This window comes from Temnothorax longispinosus, chromosome 2 (assembly GCF_030848805.1).
Source record: "Temnothorax longispinosus isolate EJ_2023e chromosome 2, Tlon_JGU_v1, whole genome shotgun sequence".
In the NCBI taxonomy this organism is placed as follows: Eukaryota; Metazoa; Arthropoda; class Insecta; order Hymenoptera; family Formicidae; genus Temnothorax; species Temnothorax longispinosus.
In genome coordinates, this window is record NC_092359.1 from 5,645,750 (window position 1) to 5,670,189 (window position 24,440).

Here is a 24,440-nt window from a genome sequence, read left to right on the forward strand (position 1 = left end):
TGTCCCGAATGAAATTTCCGAACACAGCCCTAGGACGCGGGCGACGCGGGTGAACGCTAGGGAAGTGACGCGCGTTCCACACAGCCGCGCCAATCAGCTTCTCGCCTCTTCGAAAATACGACAGGCAATTGGTCGTCCCATTTCGCGCGCGTCTCGCGGCAGCGGCCGGTAGGGTGCGCGCGACGCGGCGAGAGAGCGTGGAAAATCACCAGCAGTGGGCCACCGAAGCTAGCGGAGTCGTCGCTCGTCGCTCGTCGCCATGTCCGTATTCCGTTACTCAGAGAAACACTGCTAGCACGTGGCGTCGTGCGCTCGCGGAAATATCGCCGCAAGTTGGTCGTACGGCGCGCCGAAAGTATTTTCAGGGGGCTTCGAACGAGGTGCACGACCGATCGCAAGTCCGTCGCAGCCTCGCGAAACGTTAATAACAACGGTAAGTAAGTTAATCCCGGCGGACCTCGTGCGTGCCTCCCCTACGGCTCGCCTTTATGCGGCTGCTTGGCCGTCTTTCGTTATCTCCCTTCCGGTTGCTCGTACGGGTACGGGCGGCCGAGAGGCCGCATCGCCGCATAAATGAGCTACGAGCAACGGAGGCAGGTATAGCCGTACGGCCGGCGGTGAACAGGGATCGATGAGCGGCGTGAATTCTGAGAACAGATCTACCCGTATGTTTCAACTTTATTTGTAACCAGTTGTATATACTAGCGAATTCTTCCTCTCCCTTTTCCTCTTCTTCTCCTCTATCTAGCGATACGTGCAACACGAAGCTATTCACGTGTCTGTTCTTGAATTACCGTTTCCTGGTTGTATCTTATGGTTGTGGATTGTTGTACATGGTACTGTGTGTGCTATTATATATTTATTATCTTGTTTTTATATTCCATTTTGTCTCAAAGCCAAAATTTTTATCCATGTTCTTTTTGTATGTAGAATAGCTAATGAAACATTTTGTGTAGTCTTAATGTGTTCATTTATTTTATATATAATTTTGATAGAGGTATACAAAAAATTGTTTATTTAGATAAGATAACGTTCAATATGTGGCAGTTCAGATATTCTATATATAGACAAAGATAGGCTACATGTTGAACTATGTGCAAGTAACAATATTTTATTTCTACGTATAGATTTATTCAATGCCTTTTTACATATATTTAATAAAAGAAACTTCTATACAGTTTACGCTAGCAATTGTAATATTTTTAATTAAATTATTTCAATTTTTAATAAACTTTCTGTTGATTATTTTCTGATTCTAAATATAGATATCATTCATTATTGTTATTCTGTTGACAAAAACATTATAATTAATTAACAAGTTAATTAAACATACATAGAAAAGTAATAAAAATTATTACAAGAAAGAAATATTTACGCGTTTGAAAAAAGAATAGAATTTCTATTATTTTCTAATAAATTTAATTTAATATTTCGTTGAATTAATATTATTTATTTTTCTTTTGTATCTTATATGTTTAATTTCGTAAAAGTTTTTTATTTTATAATTTTATTTTTGTAAATGTTCAATTGGGTGTATATCTAATGATTTTAGGGATACATAATTTCCATTGCTAACCATGTACATTTTCGTGACTTATGTTAGTAGAGATAATCTCACAATCAGTGGGAAATAAATAGTTCTTTAAAATCTTATTTTCTGGCGTTTTATGATTTAAATTATCTATTACTATGTATTTTCCTACTTACACGGTTATTAGATTCTACTTTTTTAACAGTACGAATTGTTTCAGATATAATTTTAATGTTGTAATCAATTAAATGCGCGAGTTTTGAAGCATTAAAATTGCACGCACGTAATGCAATTTTAATTATTGTGAATAATTTATACAATTTTTGTGTAAAAAATGACGTTTAAAATTTTCAATTTGTGTTATTGAATTTATTCACCACAGCATATTACAACTGTAGAATAAAATTTATTTATTTTTCTTACATTTGTTTTTAATGATTGTTTCCTTTAATTTCATAATCACTAATTGAAATTGACATTTTATTTATCAAAATTATTTCAGACTTTATTTTTCGTCTCTTTATTAATATGAAACTAATATAAGCTATTGTGTACTTTGACCTAATCTATGTTTGTTTACATCGTATTACTTTCCTTGAAACTATGCTGAGACCTACTTGAACATAATATACTTGTGCATGAAAACTGTGACATCCTTTTTCACTTTAAATTTATTGACACGGCATAGAGAATTAAAAATTACATGTATATACCAGCGCACACACCGTTCCTAATTCATGCATAATTTAAAACTCTTATTCGTTAGTTGAGTTGTTGTCATTTAAAAACTGTTTGGACTCTCGATTTTGCCAGAGAAAAAAAAGTTGCCTTTTTTTTACGCGCGTTACGTTTTACTGTGCGTTCCATGTACGATTCTGCGACATACTGTGCATAAGTTAACATTTTGATATCTTCCATTTACACAAATCAAAATTTTAGTCAATATATTGCACAGTCTTACTCCACGAACACTGACTGACTATAATTGAGGTAGAAAATGCAACAGCTAATTATATCCTTATTAAAAAATAAAAAAAAAAGGAAAAGATTGATTCCGGATAATTCTTTGTGACTACCTACTTTGTTTGTTGATCTTTTATTTAAATTTACAAAACTAATTTATTTTGAATTGTAGTGCAAAATATTACACGATTTTTTAGTTTTCATTTTTTAGTTTTTGATGAATATGATATGATTGCGGTCTCGTCAAGACATCGAGAACTTTAATAAAACTTTATCTAAATGGGTAGTTGAAGGTTACAGGTTGAATCGACGAGATTTGCTTTAACTTACCAAGTCACCGCGATTTCCGCCTTTCCTCTTGATGCTTTTATTAAGCTTTACTCGCACCGGTTACCTCATTAGTCTCACGCGATGCAGATTCAACATTCCGAGAGCACGTTGAACCAGTATGCTTTGACCTATAACGCTATAGCATGTTTTTCTCTTGAGATGTTGCCCAATTATTTTTATTCGAAATTTGCATAGATCATCAGTGCCTAAAGAAATGATGAGTAAATCTTAAATAATATATTATCGACGAACACGACAAAAGATTCTTTTTCAGCGGTAACGTATTTGTGCAAACTGTCAGCTAAAAAATTATTAATATTTGCTCAATGAAACTATTCGTAATGTTTCTTTAATGACTTTGCTAACAAAATTGTTACTCTCTTTATATGCATAGCAAAAATTTTCGATGACTGGCTTTTCGTAGCGATAAAGTTAAAAAGAACATACTGAATACATGAAAAGAATATATTCTATTCTATTTGATCATGTAATGTAGTTTTCCTACGCAATAGTCTCAATGTACTTTATACTGAACGATTCCGCATGTATAACTTTTATTTTTTATTCTCTTCCTTTTACAATGTCTTTCTTTTCTGCGCTAGAATATGCTGTAGCAGCGCTATTTCGTCTTTGTTAATATTTTTTACTTTAATAAATAATTAAAACTTGAATCCTCTTTGGAATTTAAATCAGTTCCAAGCATTTCAAACATGTTGTCACTGTTGTGCAATATATTTGCTTTCTATTTAGCACTCAAGAAATTTTTCACTCAATTTCCAAATCATCCATGTTTACATATTTATGTAAAATTGCTCCAAATCTCGAAAGCCTACTTCCATCCGCCAATTTGATCGTGGCTTATATTTTGTAATCGAATTATATTGAAATTTAGATGAATTTTTAACTTATATCACGCATTGATTAGCATATGATACTTTTGACAAAAAAAAAGAAAGAAAAAGAAAAATGATTAGTAATTTCTTATCAGGTTCAATTTAATCATTTTATTTCGGATATTGCGATGGTATTATAAGTCGCAGTTCTACAGAATGTTTCTGTGTTTGCAGACTTTTCTTGTTGATATATTTTTTCATCAATTTCATCCATTAGTAGAATACGTCGATAAAATTTGACCAAATATTTTCACGTCTTATGCGCTTATGTACACATTCCGTTGAACATGTGTATGAAAATATATCGTGTCGCGCCGGTTTGATAATTTTTTGTTCATTTGTGTTTCTGTTGACCCAGAAATCATATCGCTAACTGCATATCGCTGTTGAGATAACAGTAAAATCATTAACGGCAAATCAGACCTAACATATACAAAAAAATGACTTCATACTCTAGAGGGGGGGGTCTATTTTATCTTGACCGAGAGATGAAAGAAATTTTAGATTATTTCTAAGTATTATACTCGCTCATTACTTTTGTGTGGCCCTATACCACACAAGTAGGAAGATCTTGATCGCGGTGTGAATGCCATCTTACATGATCACGCCTGCGTACCGGCGAACAGTTCCAGTCCAAACTGGTCCTTGGCGTGAACCACGTGTTGAAAATCCGCGAGCAGTAGTAGGACGTAGAGACTCCAGCCGTGCTGGCATCGATGTGTCCACGTAATCAATCTTCCGATTAATTTCGGTGCGTGTTGCTTCGGGCTTACTTTAAGATGTTGCGCAGTCTTACCGTCTAGATATCCCTTGGCGATTATGACGAAATATCTCGAATACACGAGAGGCAACTCGGTTATTATCGCGACCAGCTGGAGACGTTTGCTTGTCGGTCGATCATATGTTTATGTAAGTTAATATAAAGTAAACAGCACTGAAATGTGTGGGCGCGTGTGTGTGTGTGTGCTTCGATATCAGATTTTTAAATATCACAGTTCAGATCTTCGAATTTCTAAATTCTTATATCTATATATTTTTGTATACATCTGTGAGATCATATCCTAACGATGACATAAGAATGCTGTGCTTCATTGCTTTGATGATATAATCCGAGGCTTCATTGATTACTTCGCTATCAAAAATTTGACATCACGAAGTATTTGATCGTTTTTTTTTTATTGTTAAATATGTAATAACCCGAGAGTATACATTTAACTCTTTGTTTATATATCTTTTTTAAATGTGTGTACGATATCGATAAATTAAAAACGTTATCCACACATTTAATACTTCAAATAATATTTTCTTAACAGATGTGGCGCTTGTTGTATACATCATCGTGCCTACTGAAGGTCTCTCTAAGCATGAGTGTTACTTCGTTTTTTTTTTGCGAGTGTTTAAAGAGAGTTGGTTGAGACCGTAGGAAATGGAATTCAACCATTTCGCTTACGGCCTTACTCTACGCCCTATATTATATCGGAAAACCAACTTATTCTGAAGTTTTATAATCTTAATCCACTACTCCTTCTGCCATTGTAGACGACGCTTAAGAACTAATCGTTTATATATTGATTCAGAGTTTAACAGAGATGTTCGTACAGAATAGAATACTGTAGAAAAAGATTAGAAGATTGTATGGAATTTATATGACCTTATATAAATCTTATTTTAATGTGATTAATTCTTCGCCGGTTACGTGATTTAATTTTATTAAATTCAGAACTTATATTCTCTAATTCTAATGGAATTATTATATCTCATTAAAATAAGATTTATATTTTATTAGTGTTAAAATTTTCATGTCATGTGATGTGTGAATAGAGAATTTAATTGCCGTAGGTACGCGAAGGAAAGTTGATGGAATTCGACGTCGGCATGCCGTCTCGTTTTACATGGGTTGTTTTGCGTGCTAATCGCTGATCAGCAGATGTTTACTTAGCATTAAACAAAATAGGTTTTAATTCCTTCATCGTTCGTAGCAGAATAATCTTGATAATTAAACATGGAATTATATCTCTTTATTAGTTTTTATACAGAAGATTTTAAAAAGTATTATATACATATATGATGTTTAGCATATCATATATAAATATTAAAAATAGCTAACTGCTTGAAATAATAGTTGCTTAAGTATTCGTTGAAATAATAAGGATTTTAAAGCTGTTTTGTGTCTAACTCGATTTCAGTATCAGCGAATTTCCAGTAACGGCAGCTACCGTGGACTCGCACTATGAATTCGGCTCGTGTACAGCTAACCAAGTGGGCAGTGCCGGTGGTGACTCTTGTCGGCGTCGCTCTCTATTGGTACAAACGCCGTCGGGTAGAAAGAGGTGAACTACAATGGAATGACTCGGGTGGGACTGCGAAATTAAATTGCATAGAAAAGGCGATTTCAAATGATAAGAAGGAGGTTGACACCAGCCTCAATGAGTCCGGCGTTCAGAAGGAGACGAACCAGGGATCCTCAGATAGCTGCTGTTACACGCGACAAGAAGAGCCGACTCGCGTCCCAAGGAAGGTCAGCGAGAGCATGGATATTCCGTATAAGAATTCAACATCGCAATCCGCCATCTGTAGTAGCAGCCAGATTAGGCACCCGGACACCGAGACGATACGCAGTTCAGATGTAGAGTTGGACAATAATCCAAATGCGAGCTACTTCGAAATGATCGCCACGAGCGCAAGTTCCAAAAGCCCAAATTCCTGCACGTCTAAGAAGAACGTAGATAACGTAACGAGAATATTTCAAAACGTCACCGGCGAGGAAGAGAAGTCTCTGCGTTGTGAGACGGAGAAAAATTATGCCACGGACGAATATAATTACAAGGAGGATGGGCAGCAATCCGAGGGACACATCAACGCTCAGGGACAAGAGGCCGATGAAAGAGACTCTGCCAATCACAGCCCGGTTTCCGTAGTTCTGGACGGCAGCGTCACAGACGGAGCCGAGAGCGAAGGAAGCAACACGGATAGCGGAAAAGGTGAATATCGATAATTTGTGCTGCTGATGAAGTATTTCATCAATCTATTTATTAGTAGAGTCGTAAAGTATTGGTTCTAAGAGAACACAGTTAAACGAACTATTGTTTCGTCCAGATTTAGAGAGTTACAAACTCTCTAAATTTTTATTTCCTCATACAGGTGGAAGTATTAACGGATGCCGGAAGGATAGTACCGCACCAACCACGTATAACTTTGCTATACCTCAACATCTAGTGGGCAGATTGATTGGCCGTCACGGCAGCTTCTTACACAGTATTCGAACGAAGGCAAATGTCGGTATATACGTCAACGATCATCCTTGCGATGGCGATCATAAGATTTGCTCGATACGAGGCAGTGTTGAGGGAATTAATATCGCGCTTAAAATGGTAAGGCAGAAGTTTCCGGAGAAAAGGTTTCCGCAAGTAACATTAGCGGAGATTGCGACAATAGCCGAGGTGATCGAAGAAGTTGTGTATAATGTCCCGATTCAACGGCCTCTGTCCCTGGTTGAAGGTGTTAATAATGACATTAATATCTCTCACATTGTCAAGCCAAATTGGCTCTTCGTTCAGCTTCCGACTCATCCATCATTTCTCCTTTTGCAAAATTTGGAAGACAGCATGATGTATTGGTATAACAATGAATTGTTGCCAGTTCCAGATGTATTGAACAGTAAGTGATGATCTTAACACGTTGAATAAAAAAGAAATCAAGATATTCGGATTACACAATACATTTTTACTTTGTAGGGGGTGATTACGTGGCTGTATATTGGAGCGACAAATGGGTTAGAGGATGCATTGAACGTCCAGATCCATCGGGAGAGAGAAGCGTAGTACGATTACTCGATCACGGTGGTTACTGGCAGTTTAGTAATTCGCAATGTAGGCCATTGATATATAATTATTTGAGCCTACCCTTCCAAGCCATCGAAATCTTTTTAGCAAATATTCAGCCAAAGAACGGTAACTATATATCGACGTTATGTATACTATTCTTCCAGATTATACATCTCTACTCAAAATTATTTATCTTTGGATATGTAATTATACTTTGATGTTACTCCTTTGCAGGTAAATGGTCGACAGAAGCTTACAATGTGGTGCAAAATTGTTCCTCAAAGGGAGTTGCTGCTCAAGCTCAGATTGAAGGACGCATACAAACCAATATTTATGCAAATATTTATTTCATGATACAAAATTACGGGGTAAGTAGTTATTATCCACTCTTCGAAAATCTCTTTGCGCAAATTAATTGAAATTAATTGATTTTTTTTTTAGTTAATTTCCCTTACTGAAGAACTAGTAATGAACGGACATGCTGAACAAGTAGCATGGGACCAGATGAAACCAGAAACACTTGAATCTATCTGTACATAAGAGTTGTCAAGAAACTACAATTTTCACGCATAATCCGCGATTCTTAGTCAGTATGGACTAGAGTTTAGTACAATCGCCATTGATAAAATCCCCTTTAATCGTGTCAAAATTGATTATTTCGCTTTTTGACTTCGTTCTTTACTCATGTACTTCTTCGTAATACTTTATTGAAATTGCTGTGAATACTCTGACACACATATTTCCTAATGGTTGATTATTTACATAGAGATATAGTAAATAACGCAGTATATATATCATTCTAACAATGATCAATAAGACTATATTTAGCTGTACAGAAGACATGATATTTTGATCGCGTTTAAGTAGCATTTAAAGTACTCCCTTAAACATTGCTCAGAAAGAACGCACTTCTGTGAGCACAAAACTCGTCTCAAACGAGTTCTGACAAGTACAAAAGATTTGATTTAGTCCGAACGTAAGAACTTTTTACAACATTATTCTCCGAATTCTATCGGCCGTGATATTTTCTCTTTTATCTGAGAAACTGAATTCTTACCGATAATGTGCGAGACAAGTCTTTCAGATAATTTCATATAATACATTCAGAAAATCGCTTTCATCGTCTAAGCGCCTTGAGACTGTCGTAAAGAAAATGCAACCGCGTTTAATCCTTCTCTACATCTTTATTATAATTTTGTATATATTGTAAAATAGTTTACCGCTTGCGTAGAATATTTATATTTAGAAAAAGAGAAATTTATAAAGATTGCTATATTGATCGTAGAGTAGAGAAAACAATAACTTAAAATTTTACAAAGTAGTGTCACATTTAAACTAGAACATTGTATATCGAATAACTCAGACGAATTAGGAAATTCGTTTCTACGTGACTCATATCTATTTCTGATTGGGGACGATTCGAGAACTCATAGAAATAATTTAATTTCATTTCACGTTTAAATTTAAGTCACCGTAGATTAAACTTGTTACCGTAGAAGTTATTGTTAAATGTCGCATTTCATTTAACGTCCCGCGTTATCTTTTCAAATGATTTAAAGGTTGCTAATTCATTTAAAGATTCGTCTTTTGAACATTATTTTTCAGTAACTTGTATTTCGCACAACTTCACTGTCGTGGCATAAAATTATTTTATGCTTGCTAATCATTTTCTTGAAATGATTTCCGAGATTTTTGCCATTTCAAAAGATGGAGACTAAGCTTTCGGATTAATCCAGACGTACGCATGTATACTGTATATAAATTTGATTAATTGTTTACTTAGATATCGATGATTCTTGCGCGATATGCTAACACATTTTTTTCTATGCAAGATTTCAATGCAGTAGAAACTAGTTAACTGAGAAAAAAAAGAGTCTATAAATGATTTGTAACTCGTGCAATTGCGCTCAACTGAAAACGTTTGACAGTTATGAAATGTTAATATTTAATATTGTTGGTTAAACATAATATAGAAATATTTTTCTAGGAAATGTATACAAGTAAGGTTACAATATCATTAAATCGCTCACAGTGCTCACGTACATAATTTTGTCGCGCGCTGCGATCAACTCGATTTATTATAATTTATTATAATTTTTTAACAAAGCGAAAATATAGCGACGATATGGCGCAATGAACATCGTTACGTAATGATCATTCGTAATACTTTTTCGTGTATATAATACGTAGCTGACCGCAATCTTTGACTCTATTCAAATTTTGTACAACACTTCATTTAGCATTGTATTAATCATTAAGTAGCTTTGAGTACATTTAGTAGCTTTTGTATATTCATCAGTTTAATCCTTGAAGTTATTAAGACTTGCATCAATTTTTACCGCAAGTCCTCTTACATCTTTTATACGCCTTCTGTAAAATGTAGCATATTCAGTACAGCAAAAAGAACAGTGTTGTGCTAAGATTTAAACCATTGTTTTGTATTGTAATACAGGAATAAAGATGTTTGTAAATAGCCTAATTATCGCATAAAAATTTTCTCATCCACATTTTAATTGCTAATTTATGAAACGGGTGTTTTTCGATATTGTATGTAAATCTTCCGGATCTCGTTAAGAAATTTGCGAGGGTACTGTATTTGGATATCCGTGTGTATCATTACTGTTGATTAAGAAATTTAAAGAGCTATATTTTTTTCAATTTAATACAACGTAATCAATTTTTTTCTAAATAAATTTCGGCCCAAAACGCACGATGCGTTTGATCCAGTAACGAGAGACAGTGATGCTTACGTACAGAAATCTGGAAAGAAATTAACATGTATAAAATGCGTTCTATGTATAATCTCCTTTATTTATTTCTATATGTACAGATCTTGAACATAACAGAAGTGTCATTTGTACACACTTTTTGTATTCGGAATGAAACAGATATACAATTAAGCGTCAGACAGAAGAAGAGGAAAGACCGAAATCCGAATTGTAATTATACGGCAAGCGGCGTGCGGCGCAGCTGAAAAGAACGGAGCTCGCGCATGGCGTAAATTGCGCGCTGTTCGCGTCTTTCGAAATTCCGGCTCCTCGTGGCTCTCGGTTATTTTGACGCCTTTGACGGACGGAAAAAGATATCGTTCCTCCATCTTGTTCCGTCTCGCGGCACGTGTTGCGGACGAGACGATGGAGACGTGCCGCAACTGCCGCGGGCCGCGGGGTCAACAGCCGGCTCGGCCGTCCGTAAAAGGAGAGATACTCATACTCGCGCGTTTCCCCCCCCCCCCCCCCCCCCCGCAATTGTGTTGATGTATCGCGGGTTTCGAGTTTCGAGACGACTTTCGGCCGTACGGTGGAAAACGCGGCCTCGTAGTGGCTGAACCGACCCGTCGCGGTCCACTCCGAATAGTTCGAATGCGTTCGACGCGTACGCGCTGACACGATGTCCCTCGGAAGTCGCAAGGAGACCCGGCACTCCGGGCACTCCCGCGTGCTGATGCCGGTACTCCTGAGTGCCTGCGCTATCCCGATCTCGATGCTCTTCTGGATAGTGAACGTGGCTTACTCGATACTGTGGCCAGACACCGCCAACTCGACGGAAGGTCTCGTATACCCGAACGATTTTAATTGCGCTCGCGAGTCATCGCGGTTAGGGGTTAGGTCGGCGAATATACGTATATATATAAGTAAATATATATGTATATACGCATTGGGACACGTGACACCGCGTGAGTGATTCCATTAGCACGCGACGTAGTCGTCGCGGTGTATTTTAATACGATTGAGAACGATTGACAAACACGGGTTTTAGGTTAGAAAAAAAAAGAACTGTCATGGAGGGATACGATGACAGGTCGCGCGAGGGATGTGATGACAGGTGCAACGAGACAAATTGCGTTAATTCCTGAATTAAATTCTGAAAAAAAAAAAAATTCTTATAACATCTCATATTTTTAAGAATTTTTCCTATTTTAAATTTATGAAGATTAAAAAAATATATATTAAATTTTTCTTCAGGATTTTTTTTATAATTATATATTTCCTCGGAAATCATAGAATGAAAGATATCTTAGAATATTTAGAATATTTCAGAATTCATATATATAAAGAATTGTAGAGAACCGAATAAGTAACTTTTTACTTTGCCAGTTAATAATTAACCTAATTAGGAGTAGAAAGACTTCAATCGACTCTACTGGCTATTATTAGAATCGTCAAGACGCTTTAACCATGGATTTTGGTCCTTCTAAACGTTCTGTCGTAACACGATGTGTTACTTAATTGGGAACTGATGTAATGAAATTTTGATGCTTATGTGTAAGCATCCTATATATTTACATAATTTAATTTATTGCGAAAGATATTACCTCACCCTGGCTGAGGTAATATTTTTCGCATAAATTAAATTATTTAAATATAGGATGCTTTTACGTAAGCAAAATTACATTAATTCAGAAGGACAAAAACCCATGGTCAAAACGTCTTGACCATGGTCATCTTGTGGTCTTGACGTCCTTGACGATTAAGCTGACCAAAATCAATGGTACCGAATTGTCATGACGATTATAATAACAAACCATAGGGTCGATCAAAGTCCATACTGCCAATTGTAAAGAAGATGTGGCCTTTCTTAACATTTCTGAAAAGTGTTCCAATTCGTCTATAAAAAAAATCTGAAGATTTTTCTAAAAAGTTTGAAAATTTATATAAAAATTCTGAAAGATTATGTAAAGCTATTCTGAGAAATTTCACCAGGGATATGTATCAATTACAGCGTATGCGCGAAAACTTTCTCTTTTGCACAAACGGAGCTTTCGATACGCATGAGACAGAATTGGTGAAAGTGTTGATGCGATAAAGCGGATAAAACAAGGCTCCTAGTCGAGCTATTCGACCAGCGTGCTTGATGACGACGACTTTGTCATTTAGTATATTTCGCAAGAATTTATACGCACGGTATCGTAAGTGCGTGGATCTGGCACGTGTATCGGAGCGTATTCGAAGCACATGTCACGTGTTTCCTGTCTGAATGCTCGCGCGTCGAGGATGTTGGTTTTTTCAAGTAATATTTTTATTGTTCGTCATCTGTGAATATCATTTATTTATCATTGATCAATTTATTATTTGTTATTTGTTTATTAATTATTTGAACAAATTCCGCTGTTATTTCACAGTTTAGCTGAAATTAACATTTACTATTTGATTGATTTTTGTCTTCTTAACTTGCACAGATACTATGTAAATTACAAAATGTCATAAATTGAAATAATTTAAATTTTCAGTTCCTGTTTGTGCGTCTTGATTGTTTTTGTAAAAAGACGATTTCAACATCGTCTTCTTGTGGACGCCGTTATAGATAAGAAACGCAAGCATGAACGGAATATATATGCATATACAGAAGTGAATACAAATGGCGTGTATTTTTTTTTATGTCATCAAAAGTCAATCAACATGGAATATTTATTCTTAATAAATATTCTAAATTACTCGTATACTAAGTTATCGATGTTTTTAACTGTCTACCTATTAAAACAGACGATCTCGCGTGACGATAACGCGACACGAAAGACTTGCGAAACTTGAGATAACCGACATCGTGAAAAATACGCAACATTGAAATACTAATATTAGTTTAACTTTGTCTTTTTAACTCTCTATCTGTATACGTGGATCTACGGCGTTCGAGCCAAAATGATGTCTGCTCGTAATTGTAAAGGCCCTTGCACAATGCCGTCAGGCAACAGGCAATAAGAACAGAGAATAGAAATCAGAAATCATGTATTATAAACGCAGAATAACAGTGGCACAGGCAATAGACACAGAGTTTCTGTCACGTTGAAAATTCTATGCCTGTTGCCAACCAACAATAGCATTCGAATTTTTTAGGTTGTAATTAACGAATTTTCGGTTACTTCCTGTTCCTATTGCTGTTGCCTGGCGTTGGGCAAGGGCCTTAAAAAGTTTGCAAGCCTGTCAAAAAATATTAAATAAATGATGATTATCAAATTGACCATAAAATCATCAACTACGATGTAGACAGATGTTTTGTGAATTTTTTTCAGATTTTTCTAAATACTTTAAAGCAAGGAAGAATAGCGTTAAATGACAGACCCACGTATACACTCTAACGGTGTAAAAAAACGTATACAGATGGAGGGTTAAAGAATGTTACACGCAACACATAGATATTATATTTTTTGTGGATTTAAACTTTGAGAGAATATGCGCACGAACTATATTAAAACCGCTCGATAACATTTATTGCTCAATCGGCCTTTGTTCCTCCTTTTTTAGTTTGTCGCGCGCAGATTAAAATTAAAATAAGATTTAAATTTTTAATTTTCGCTCGTATATCTTGGTTACTTTTTATAAAGCCTTCTACTTATCTTCTATTTGCGGCGCTATTGCAGACAAGAGTTAAATGCGCAACAACGAAAAAAAAAATTAATAAGCAGAGCACAAATAAAGCAAATGAATAGGCTGTTATATATATTGTTGTGTCATCTAATCAATAATGTAACATGTCTTTTTTTTTTACGAAAAAGCTATTGCATAATTGTTATCTGTTATACTCAATCTATTTATAATATAGATCACGCTAATCACAAAGTCAATCTGCAGACTAAACGATGGTTGAAATCTTTTTTATTATACTATGAATGATTTTGATAATTCGTTCACTTCATAGACCTAGGTCTATGGTTCACTTACTTTAAATTTCTTCAAACGATTGACGCGTTGAAAGTCAAGAAGAAAAGTCTTTATCGACGAAAATATTTATTGTGTGAAATGTAAAACCTTGTTTATTCTGTAAAATTATAATTTTATTGAAATTACGTTACACATTTTCTCCGTGTAACTGCAATTGAATCTAAAAATACAGTAACATCTCAATATTGAATCAATTTTATTTTCATTTTAGAGCACTCGGTGATCTCACCATGGAGATGGCTGGCCGCAGTTATAATTCCACTTATGTTTACGTCTTGGGGTTTACGCAAGAAAAGTTTAGACATCAGCGGTGCAATTCTCGGTAGTGAAACCTTCATATAATTTGTATAATTTATTGATATAAAAAAATATGGAATATATTAAGACACTAAATGATATACAAAATTAAAATATTTAGTCGTGCATGTCTTCATATATGTTAAATCAGAAAAAAATTAAAGCCACACTCGCATTCATAATAATTAGTTGAAATAAACTTTTGTCAACAAAAATATCTTTCTTCTCATCGAATTACATTTCGTGAAATTGTAGACTTCCGATAAGATCTTGTAATATCGCCGTATTAATAATTAATTAATTTTTGTAGGCTTCTTTATGGGCTTTATCCTGACACTCTCGAGTTTTGCTCATTTGATGGCTCTCGTAACGTTCTTCGTCACTGGATCAAAGGTAACAAAATTTCGGTCTGTACAAAAGAAGAAGATCGAAGCAGATTTCAAGGAGGGTGGCCAACGGAATTGGATCCAGGTTCTGTGTAATGGTGGCATGGCTACGCAGTTAGCTTTATTATATCTATTAGACGTCGGAAGCGGAGAACGGCCAATCGATTTCGACAAGGAATACCGAAGCTCGTGGTTATCTATTGGGATAATAGGTAACGATCAATATCTAAATATTTTCTTCATAAAAATAAAAATGTTATTGCGAGCTGAATTTTTAACAATTTATAATTTTGCATTTTACAGGAGCAGTTGCGTGTTGTAATGGTGACACGTGGGCTTCTGAGATTGGTACGGTGGTCGGCATGGGTGACCCATTCCTCATCACGACGAGGAGAAGCGTCCCGAGAGGTAAGAACGATAGCCTTTTGGGATAAACTTTTTTTATCTCACTAAAACAAGCCATATATATCTGATTTGCGAATTGCCAGAAAGATTGACTGATTATACAATAAGATGTTAGTAAATAAAACGGTTGAATTCTTTGCACTTCGTTGTTCAAGGAACAAATGGTGGTGTATCGTGGATGGGTCTGATATCTTCTATCGTTGGCGGTTTAGTGGTTGGACTTTTCTATTATATTGTGATTTTAAATACCGTTGATACAGCCGTACTGCAATTAGCAGCACCACAATGGCCGATCATAGTCGTCGCGGCATTCGGAGGTCTTTTTGGCAGCATCTTAGATTCTATTCTTGGCGCAACTTTACAGTATTCAGGTAATACAATTGTACCTTCCGATTTCGTATGTTCTTTTTATCATTTTAGATCCAGAAGAGTTTTTCGATGGTTTTTAGCATCAAATTAAACAGATAAATCTTCTTATTATATATAATAATGCGTATTTTTAGGAGTGGACGAAAAGGGTACCATAGTGGAGCGGCCAGGGAAAGGTGTAAGACACATTTGTGGTAAACAGATCCTAGATAATCACAGTGTAAATCTTCTTTCTACTATCGGTATCACGCTCATTCTTCCAAGAATAGCAAATATTTTCTGGCCATAAAAAGTCTCTCTCAAATCTATTTAAAAACAGAATGTTCTAATATTGCATTTATTATTCTTATCTAGATTCAAACAAATTGAATTGTACATCTTGTATATTTCTCTGCGCTATTTACCTAGGAATAAAAATAGTACATTAGGATTCAAACAAAGGATCTTGTTTAAAATTATTTTGGTATGTGTAATTTATTATAAATTATCATACTAATTTTTAATATAATAAATATTCTAAAATAGCAGTAATTTAAATATTGATAATTTCTAGTAACGTACTTTTTCACAAGTTATCTATAATGTTCAATTTTTAATTAAGAATTATTTGTTTAACAATATTGATTATGTTATCAACACGTCTCTTTATGCTATTCTACTACTGTGCGCTATCATTTAATATAATTAAAATATGGATTGTATAAAAATATAAAATCATATTTTTTATAATTTATATGCAGTTCACATTATTACTCGTTAAGGCTAAAAGTATTTCTTACATTGAAAATATTGGAGCAAGTTTCTATAAATCTAGATTAATGTTTCTGCTGTTTCCTACATTTATAATATAAGCATTTTATTACTTTGATGTTATTCTAATAAAAGTTTGAATAATCTTGCATAATATGCATTTTTAAATATAGAATATACATACAATATTTTAAGATATATAGAATTATCGCACTCCTTTAATTAAAAACTTTTGACAAAATTGCAAAAAAAAACTTATTGGACAATCTCTTCCATATTTTAATTTTAAATGAAATCAAGTTTAATTTTGAACTAAAAGAAAAAAGTTTGCATTCACAAAGAAAATTATATAAAGTATTAACGCTTTAATATAATTTATCTTTAAATAAAATAAGCCTAAAAGTTAAATAAATTAGAAAACTTAAAGTTAGATATTCTAATTTATTTATATTATTGAAAATTAATAGTCAAAATATTTTTTATATTTAGTTATATTTGGAAGAAAATGCGATATTCTCTATTATAATATGTTGTAACATCTTTTATGTTTACATAATATTGAAGCAAATGAAATAAATGAGTTACATTATCAAAAAAAGATACAATACATATCTATGTATATATAAACTCGATATTTTTTTTTTCAATTCAATAATTTATTTTATTAAAAATAAAAAATTATTAAGAATTATAAGAAGTAATTTAATTAATTATCATTTAATCTTACATTCCAATAAAATATACCAATTCGTGACAATTTTTAAAAGCTGTAAATACTATACCAAATGTGTATTCTTATCGCATATTTGCAATTAAATGTGAGTTGAATTTTCGTCTTTTGTATAAGTATTATTAAATATTATTTGATGCGATGAGCATACAGATATGCATATATATTATATATATATGTATATATATATATATATATATATATATATATATATATATATATATATAATGCATATATATTACAGAATTTCGGAACACGGTTAAAAATATATAAGTCAAACTTTAAAATAATCTATATACATACGTCATAATAAAACTACAGGATATCTCATATTTAATGACTTAGAATTAGATAAAACATTTTTTTGCTTCAATATTAATTAAAAAAATGTTATAACTTGCGAAAAAGATGACGTTGCGCATACGCGCGTATTAATATTACTATGAGAGAATCATTTTTAACATATTTTGTACTTAATGAAAAATAAAACCTCATGTAAAATCAATGAGATATTCTGTACGTTTGTACTTTTATTAAATTTATAATATCATAGCATCAGAGCGAAATAAGAATTTTTTATATTACAACTGTACGATTTAAGTGACAGTAGATCGTGTAGATTTAATCAACCAACTGTTACTTATACCTTTCCATAATGTAATACTTACAGGATATTTGCAATAAAAATTTACCTAATAAAATCGAAAAAATCACAGCAACATTTAAAACATGAAACACGTCATCGTGTGTCTCTCACATCGAAATTGGATTCATAATGAATTGCTAAAGCAAATTAAAGCAAAATTACTTTTCCAAAAATAGTTCACGATTAGGAAGGAAACTGTAAATTCTCTTACAATTCAAAAATCTAAACATTAAAAATATACAAGCTCAAATTTGATCTAAAAATAGAAATAATCTAAAATTTTATTTATTTATAGCTAGATTTAAGAATGCATTTTCCTCCAAAAGGAAAAATTTATTGTCAGCTTCTATAGCTGAGCTATTAAAAAAATTTCTTATATATAAGTTCTATCATGGCTTATTTATGTTTTATTACATTTAATTGGAATGAATGAAATGAAAAGTTTATCTGTACAACGGCATAATTACATGTAATTATTTTTACTATGTTATCTATCTGTGAATTATCTATCACAATTATCTGTGAATATAAGATAACGAATAATCGCTTTATGATCTATTGAATATTAATATTGAAAGAAAAAAATATTATGCAAAAATATTATGCCCGTTATTATGCTTAAAATCCATTGTCATATTAACACGTTCCCTGCCGGATCAAAAAGCAATCAATAACTTTCCATTTAGACCGTGTGAGTTACCAATGCATATTGGTAAGATTAATAGTTTTACTTATAATATATCGTATAATATTTATAACAAAGACTACAGTTCATTATTATTATAAAAAAAAGATAACAATGTTCTCTACAAGTTGATAACTGTATTATACACAGTATTTAATACATGATTTTATAAAATATTTTCTAATGTTACATGTGGTAACAAAAATATCAAATGGCCTAAATGGAAAGTTTAGCATGCGACGCATACCTTCTCAGCAGGAAAGGTGTTAAGATTGCAATCAGATAATTAGATAAAGATAGAAAGTATAAGAGATGATAACAAATGTATAATTTATTGGAACTGAATGATTAACGATTTGTAATATTCGTGAAATTACTACTACCACTACCGTTTGTAACGACCTTTTATTAACTGCAACGCCTTTGCCATAAGTGGTGCTTTTGTCTTCTTCATGGTACTTGATGCTAATAAAAAATAATTATTGGTTAAAATAGATATAACACATCAAATTCCCATGATAATTATAATAAAAATAAATAAAAATAAATACATACTTGATGCTTTAAATCGGGACATCGGCGGTGGTGGTACAGCAATATTCGTCGCATTGTTGGTTGTACCACCGCCAACTAGCTTTTTCTTTACGCTGGAGACAGTAGCAGGAGTGGCATTTGCTGTGCCATACTTCGCCTGTTTCTTCAATACATTGCGCGGTGGTTTCACTACATTATCCACATAAGCAAGTTTAGTGGATCTCACTGGGACGGATTTGTCTATAGATTGCTTGATATTGGCGGTGAGCGTTTTCAATTTCGCTTCTCTTTCATCCAAGCAACGCTATGTGACGTCATAATGTTAATATAAATAAGGCAAGTTATATGAGTCTATCATACATAAAACTTTAAACACATTTTTGCACATTTTTACTGTTTTAGCTCTATAATTGTTAATACCTACCATGTACATCTCTCGCCATGACTCCATTTCCTGTCTCTCATTATTCCTGAACTCTCGATTACAATGATATTGCCATAATATATCTGTGTCTTCTATGAGATATGGGTTGTGATGCTCTAACATAAATAATTGATCAGGCGTGGCACGTTCTAGGATCGGTTTTAATATATCATATGGTACGCCGCCAGTAAACTCGAGTGCTAGTAATAAAAACGTTCATCGTTAGACTATTAGAACATTAATGCGTAATCTGACTGCAATAAAGAAAAATGCTCACCATCGATATTTTCTATCAGCACTCTGATACACATTTCATACAATGTCGGCACACTTGTGTAACCAACCTTGTTACCAGAATACACTTTTGTCCTGGAACAAGAATAAATAATACATAGAGTAAACAGTACAATAATATTAAGAAAATATATTTCACTATTTATATTGCAAAGAATGCATGACTACCTTTGATTCTTGACATAAATGATATCATCAACAGGCTTTACTTCCTCTCTACGTTGCATAGGATTAATATATGGCAGTGGCTTATAATTGGGACTAATTTCAGGTAACGTAGATGCCAAATCTACATTCAACGGTTCCAATTTTACGTTTGGTGCTAAAAGGGATAGTGGCTGCAAATTAAGTTTTTAATCGTTAAAGTTAGTCTTTTCTGACATTAAAGATATTAAATAATAGAATATAAAAATTACATTTGAATTGTCGCTACATTCTGGCTCAGGTTTTACAGTTGGTATTTTTCTATTATTAACGGGTGGCGACATCGGTTCTGTTTTAATTGGTTTACTAGAATGTGTGTTGGACGAATTACTCTGACGCTTTTTCGACTTAGGTATGGAGCACATACCAAGTGCCTCTGCAAAGCTTGCACCTAGAAAGAATGAAAATATGATGCCACAATTGTGCTTCACATCTATTTGATTTCAAAATAAATGAATTTTTTAAAATAAAATTATTAAAAATTTTAATTGTTCTATAATTTCTCAAAATATTTAGCATAGTATTAAATATTACATAAGACCAAATCTATCCCAGGCAGCATGATGTCCAAAATCGGGACATAAGAAATATATCTTTGAGACGTCTTAAAGATATATTTAAGACGTCTCAAAGACGTCATATATCCCGATTTTGAACATGATGCTGTTTGGGATTCCATTCTAATAATCTTTAATTTTCAGATATATTCTCTATAATATCCAGTCCTTAAAAAAAAATAGCTTAATTTACATATATAATTTATTTTGTAATGATAAATAAAGAACAAAATAAATATAAAGAAATAATCTAAGAGAAATAAAAGTCTCAAATGGTTTCATTTTATTTAATATATTATTGTCTTAAAAATTTATTTTTTAAATGTATTTGAAGATTATATTTTTGTAAAATAAACTACTAAAATCATCAATGAGAAAAAAATCCACAAGTTAAATTTTTTTACATAATAAAATCATTACGGCTGAATTTCATAGACGTCGGTTAACTTTTAACCTTAGGTTAACTCACTCTTTGTCACTTTCTAACGTTCTTCTTAGAAAGAGACGAAGAATGAGTTAACCTAAGATTAAAAGTTAATTGACGTTTGTGAAACAGGGCTTAAATAAATATATTCTTTCTTTCTTTCCTCGGCGCTACAGCCCAGGATGGGCTTTTGGCCTTCCTAAATGAATATGTAACATGATATAAATAATTTTCTCCAACACACCAGAATTGCAATCTATTCCTTCATCACCATTTATTAACTTTATTTTTGTCGCTTTTTTCTTCTCATGTTTACTCTTGTCCTCCTTGAGTTCCTTTCCCGTATTCTTGTCTTTGTTCTTAATATAATCTTTACTACTAGAGGAACTGACTTTCAATTTGGAAGTCTCCTTGCTAGAACGATGACTGGAATCTTTTTTCGTCTCATGTTTTTTATGACTAGTATGCTCTTCTTTCTTATGCTTTTGTTTTTCACTGCTGTCCTTTGTTTTACTACCTGATTCTTGGGACTTAAGCTTACTGGAACTGCTCCTGGATTTCCCCTGCAAATACTTCTCCTGTTTAACATCTTGTTTGTTATCAGTTGTTAAAAAATGTTCATCTTCTACTTTAATCTTCACCTCTATCTGAATTCCAGAAGATTTCAAATGGGAACGATTATGTTCCGAAACAGATGTCAGCTGAGATTTCTCATCATCTTTTTTACTATCTGTTTCCTTCCTCTTCTTATTATTTTCCTTCATTAGGGAACTGGAGTCGTTCGCTTTTCTCTTCTTATTATTGTCCTCATTAATCTGGGTAGTTTTATCACTAGCCTTCTTCGAATTGTCACTCTTGCTATGACTGTGCTTTGTCGAGCTGTGAGCTTCTTTAGTCAGGCTACTTTTACTGCTTTTTGATTCGTATGACTTTTTTTCGCTATGTGAATGATATTTCGATGAATGTCTACTTTTTTCATGCATTTCTTGCTTTTCCTCTGACTTAGACGTGGACACATGCACTACACTATGTTCCGTAGATAGTTTGCTCATGTTTTCCTTATGTCTATGCGTATATTTTGATTCTGACAATTGATCGGACGAAGAATCACTTTCTTCTATATCTTCTGGTTTTGGAGACAATGGAGAATCCTGGTTATCAGTATTTTCATGATCGTCCATTACACAAGCTTCATCGTCATCTTCTCTATCACTGGAATCATCTTTATCATCTGCCACCATATTCTTCCACTTGTAAACCAAAGACTTAGCGGCATCACCCACAGTACCGTCGTATTTTCTCAAGCCATTCACAGTCCTTCCTACTCCTGTCTGCTGAAGATGTTGCACTGTCACTGGTAGCTTATATAGCTTTGAAATGTAATGTAATATCTGTGGGAACACAATTATACCAAATTATAACAAATTTATGTTCTCTCGATATGGATTATAAAGTATGGAATTTAATTTTCTTTCAACAGAAATTTAAGAAAATGTCTATAATAATAGTAATATTATACAAAGATATAAAATAATCAAAAGACACTTCATTATGCATATATACATATATAATAGAATTTTGATCAATCTTTACTTGAAGGTATTTTCTATAATTGAGAGGGGTTTGTAATTATTTATGCAATTATAATTATCCTCAACACCAAAAGAATATGATATAATCTATCTAAAAGACATACATCATATTGATATTTATTTGTAGCGTTACTGCATTACTTAATTTGTATTTTATTGTCACATTATCATTAGTAGAGGTTAAAAAAGTTAAGAAAAGATACTGTTTACAGAAAGTCTCTAAAAATGACACAACAAAATTATGAGACCGAGAAAGTGACTTTTGCAAAAGTGGCATTAACATAATATAGTTGATGCACGATCACAAAGGGTTATGCGTACAGCTGGTTAGTATTTACATGGATTATTGAACTCGGAGTGACTCGTTTACATACGAGGAACGTTATTACATACCCGATCCTCGTTGTCACCGCAGTTCTCTAAGTTGCGTTGGTAGTAAGAAATTTTATCGACAATGGACATACTGCGAGTGACGAGGGTTGACGACTACCAGCTGCTCACTGCTTAATATCGCTCGCGAAATAGCCCGACAAGCAAACGTGACTTAACGTGAGCGCAAATACAGACTTTCCGAGGACGAAAGACACGCTAAGCGGACGTGTGATGATTTGGTTACTGCACACCACACGTAAAGACGGATTTGCATAATGCTATTCACAGAAAAATCGATCGATCATCTAATGCAAAGGGCGCCATAACACCGCATTCCTCGTACGCGTGATTGGATCATTTCTCTATCGATAGAAAAATGATATTTACGCTATGCAGCTGAATATAAATACATACCTTCAAATTCTGCCTGATATTTACGTGTCGTTGTACAATATCCTTTTTTTGGACAAAGTTCCTCAGATGGCGAATCCTTTGAATCCCGAAACTTCTTCTCCGGATAGCCTATCAGCGGAAGGTGAATTTAACCCAGTCACCAATCACCGAAGAGCTTTGTACTATCCAACTAGTAAAAGCGTCTAAAAGATGTCGTAAAGACGTGTAAAAGACGTCCGAAGTCCTTTAGACGTCTTTTTAGACGTTTTTAATTTTTAAGACGTCTTTTAGACGCTTTTGCTATAGCTGAGTGCACACTTGAACATGAAATCCTAACGACGCCGCGACGTTTGTATACAAGACATAAGAAACAGTAGCCAATCGTCTTCCGTTACATTTTTCTTATTTCTAAAAAAAATTGAAAAAGATGAGTTGATCATTATGCGTTCTGTGATTGGTCCAGCATGTAGCATTGTGCATATATTATACAAGAAATTTTTAATAGATTAAACATCTCAATATAATAAATTAATTCTTTTGGTTTTAGAATTTTAATTATTTCTGAAAAATACGTTATTATGTGAAAAGATTTAACTTGGAAATAAAGATTTTTTGTTAAAATAAATATTTTTAAAAATGTTTAAAATTATGATACAGCATATTCGGTTAAACGAGAGCAGAGAGAAGCCTAAGAGAGGCTGGTCTTTTTCATGGGACCAGAGAGAAGGAATTAATATAATGTAAGGATGAGAGTGGTTATATATATGCCCGCGTTTTAAGTTTTAACTCTGTTACCGAATCCTGTAGATAAATGTGTACGATTTTGTGGTTCTCTTCCTGGGCTACGTTCACGATTTTTTGATTCTCTTTGGAAAAAATAAATCGTAAACTTAACGGAAGAGAACCACAAAATCGTGCACACTACTTACAGGATTCAGTAACAGCAAAAACGCAGGCATGACCACTCTCATCTTTCTCTCTGTTAGGTACTACGTAGCCACGTTCATTTTCCGACACTGCCGATAAAACATTATTTTGGTGCGCGTCCGTGCTACATCTGCAAATTGCGCGGTCTCATCTGATAATGCATAATTTAATTTTATTTAACGGTAATCTGGTACTATAGTATATCAAAGAAAAGGTATGAGCAGCAATATTTTTAAAGGCCGTCCTGCTTT

General features: G+C 33.6%; 3 protein-coding genes across 8 annotated transcripts; 2 read left to right on the top strand and 1 right to left on the bottom strand.

Moving 5' to 3' along the window:
- The first annotated feature begins 218 nt into the window (after positions 1-218).
- Positions 219-10,020, top strand: Spoon (A-kinase anchor protein spoonbill). Of its 4 annotated transcripts, XM_071797823.1 has the most exons (7): positions 219-433; positions 5,557-5,671; positions 5,904-6,698; positions 6,859-7,374; positions 7,452-7,667; positions 7,776-7,909; positions 7,983-10,020. In XM_071797823.1, exons 3-7 carry the CDS (start codon positions 5,948-5,950, stop codon positions 8,079-8,081), a joined length of 1,716 nt encoding a protein of 571 aa, XP_071653924.1. In that variant the 5' UTR covers positions 219-433; positions 5,557-5,671; positions 5,904-5,947; the 3' UTR covers positions 8,082-10,020. The 4 variants fall into 4 exon arrangements, with proteins under 4 accessions (XP_071653924.1, XP_071653923.1, XP_071653926.1 ...); XM_071797822.1 differs by lacking the exon at positions 5,557-5,671; XM_071797825.1 differs by lacking the exons at positions 219-433; positions 5,557-5,671 and adding an exon at positions 454-665.
- A 740-nt stretch (positions 10,021-10,760) lies between these two features.
- On the top strand, positions 10,761-16,570 carry LOC139825248 (transmembrane protein 19). The gene is made up of 6 exons (XM_071797827.1): positions 10,761-11,091; positions 14,412-14,522; positions 14,808-15,095; positions 15,187-15,291; positions 15,444-15,659; positions 15,792-16,570. The coding sequence occupies exons 1-6, from the start codon at positions 10,932-10,934 to the stop codon at positions 15,944-15,946; spliced, it is 1,035 nt and encodes a 344-aa protein (XP_071653928.1). The 5' UTR covers positions 10,761-10,931; the 3' UTR covers positions 15,947-16,570.
- Eloa (elongin A) lies at positions 15,979-23,192 on the bottom strand. Of its 3 annotated transcripts, XM_071797820.1 has the most exons (9): positions 22,891-23,192; positions 21,547-22,296; positions 21,150-21,468; positions 20,137-20,315; positions 19,889-20,058; positions 19,704-19,795; positions 19,427-19,626; positions 19,024-19,306; positions 15,979-18,933 (listed from the first exon to the last, which is right to left on the bottom strand). In XM_071797820.1, exons 1-9 carry the CDS (start codon positions 22,957-22,959, stop codon positions 18,854-18,856), a joined length of 2,142 nt encoding a protein of 713 aa, XP_071653921.1. In that variant the 5' UTR covers positions 22,960-23,192; the 3' UTR covers positions 15,979-18,853. The 3 variants fall into 3 exon arrangements, with proteins under 3 accessions (XP_071653921.1, XP_071653920.1, XP_071653922.1); XM_071797819.1 differs by having other exon boundaries at positions 21,150-22,296; positions 22,891-23,191; XM_071797821.1 differs by lacking the exon at positions 22,891-23,192 and adding an exon at positions 22,602-22,843 and having other exon boundaries at positions 21,150-22,296.
- Between the last annotated feature and the right edge of the window lie 1,248 nt (positions 23,193-24,440).

What these genes read in the sequence shown, in the direction of transcription:
- Spoon (XM_071797823.1), top strand. Translation starts at nt 5,948, where the DNA reads ATGAATTCGGCTCGTGTACAGCTAACCAAGTGGGCAGTGCCGGTGGTG. An exon ending in CAACACGGATAGCGGAAAAG is followed by an intron (nt 6,699 to 6,858) that starts GTGAATATCGAT and finishes TTCCTCATACAG; the next exon opens with GTGGAAGTATTAACGGATGC. An exon ending in AAATATTCAGCCAAAGAACG is followed by an intron (nt 7,668 to 7,775) that starts GTAACTATATAT and finishes ACTCCTTTGCAG; the next exon opens with GTAAATGGTCGACAGAAGCT.
- LOC139825248 (XM_071797827.1), top strand. Translation starts at nt 10,932, where the DNA reads ATGTCCCTCGGAAGTCGCAAGGAGACCCGGCACTCCGGGCACTCCCGC. An exon ending in CATCAGCGGTGCAATTCTCG is followed by an intron (nt 14,523 to 14,807) that starts GTAGTGAAACCT and finishes TAATTTTTGTAG; the next exon opens with GCTTCTTTATGGGCTTTATC. An exon ending in CGCAACTTTACAGTATTCAG is followed by an intron (nt 15,660 to 15,791) that starts GTAATACAATTG and finishes GCGTATTTTTAG; the next exon opens with GAGTGGACGAAAAGGGTACC.
- Eloa (XM_071797819.1), bottom strand. Translation starts at nt 22,959, where the DNA reads ATGTCCATTGTCGATAAAATTTCTTACTACCAACGCAACTTAGAGAAC. An exon ending in GCGGTGACAACGAGGATCGG is followed by an intron (nt 22,297 to 22,890) that starts GTATGTAATAAC and finishes GTGTTCCCACAG; the next exon opens with ATATTACATTACATTTCAAA. An exon ending in AATGTAGCGACAATTCAAAT is followed by an intron (nt 20,059 to 20,136) that starts GTAATTTTTATA and finishes CTTAATTTGCAG; the next exon opens with CCACTATCCCTTTTAGCACC.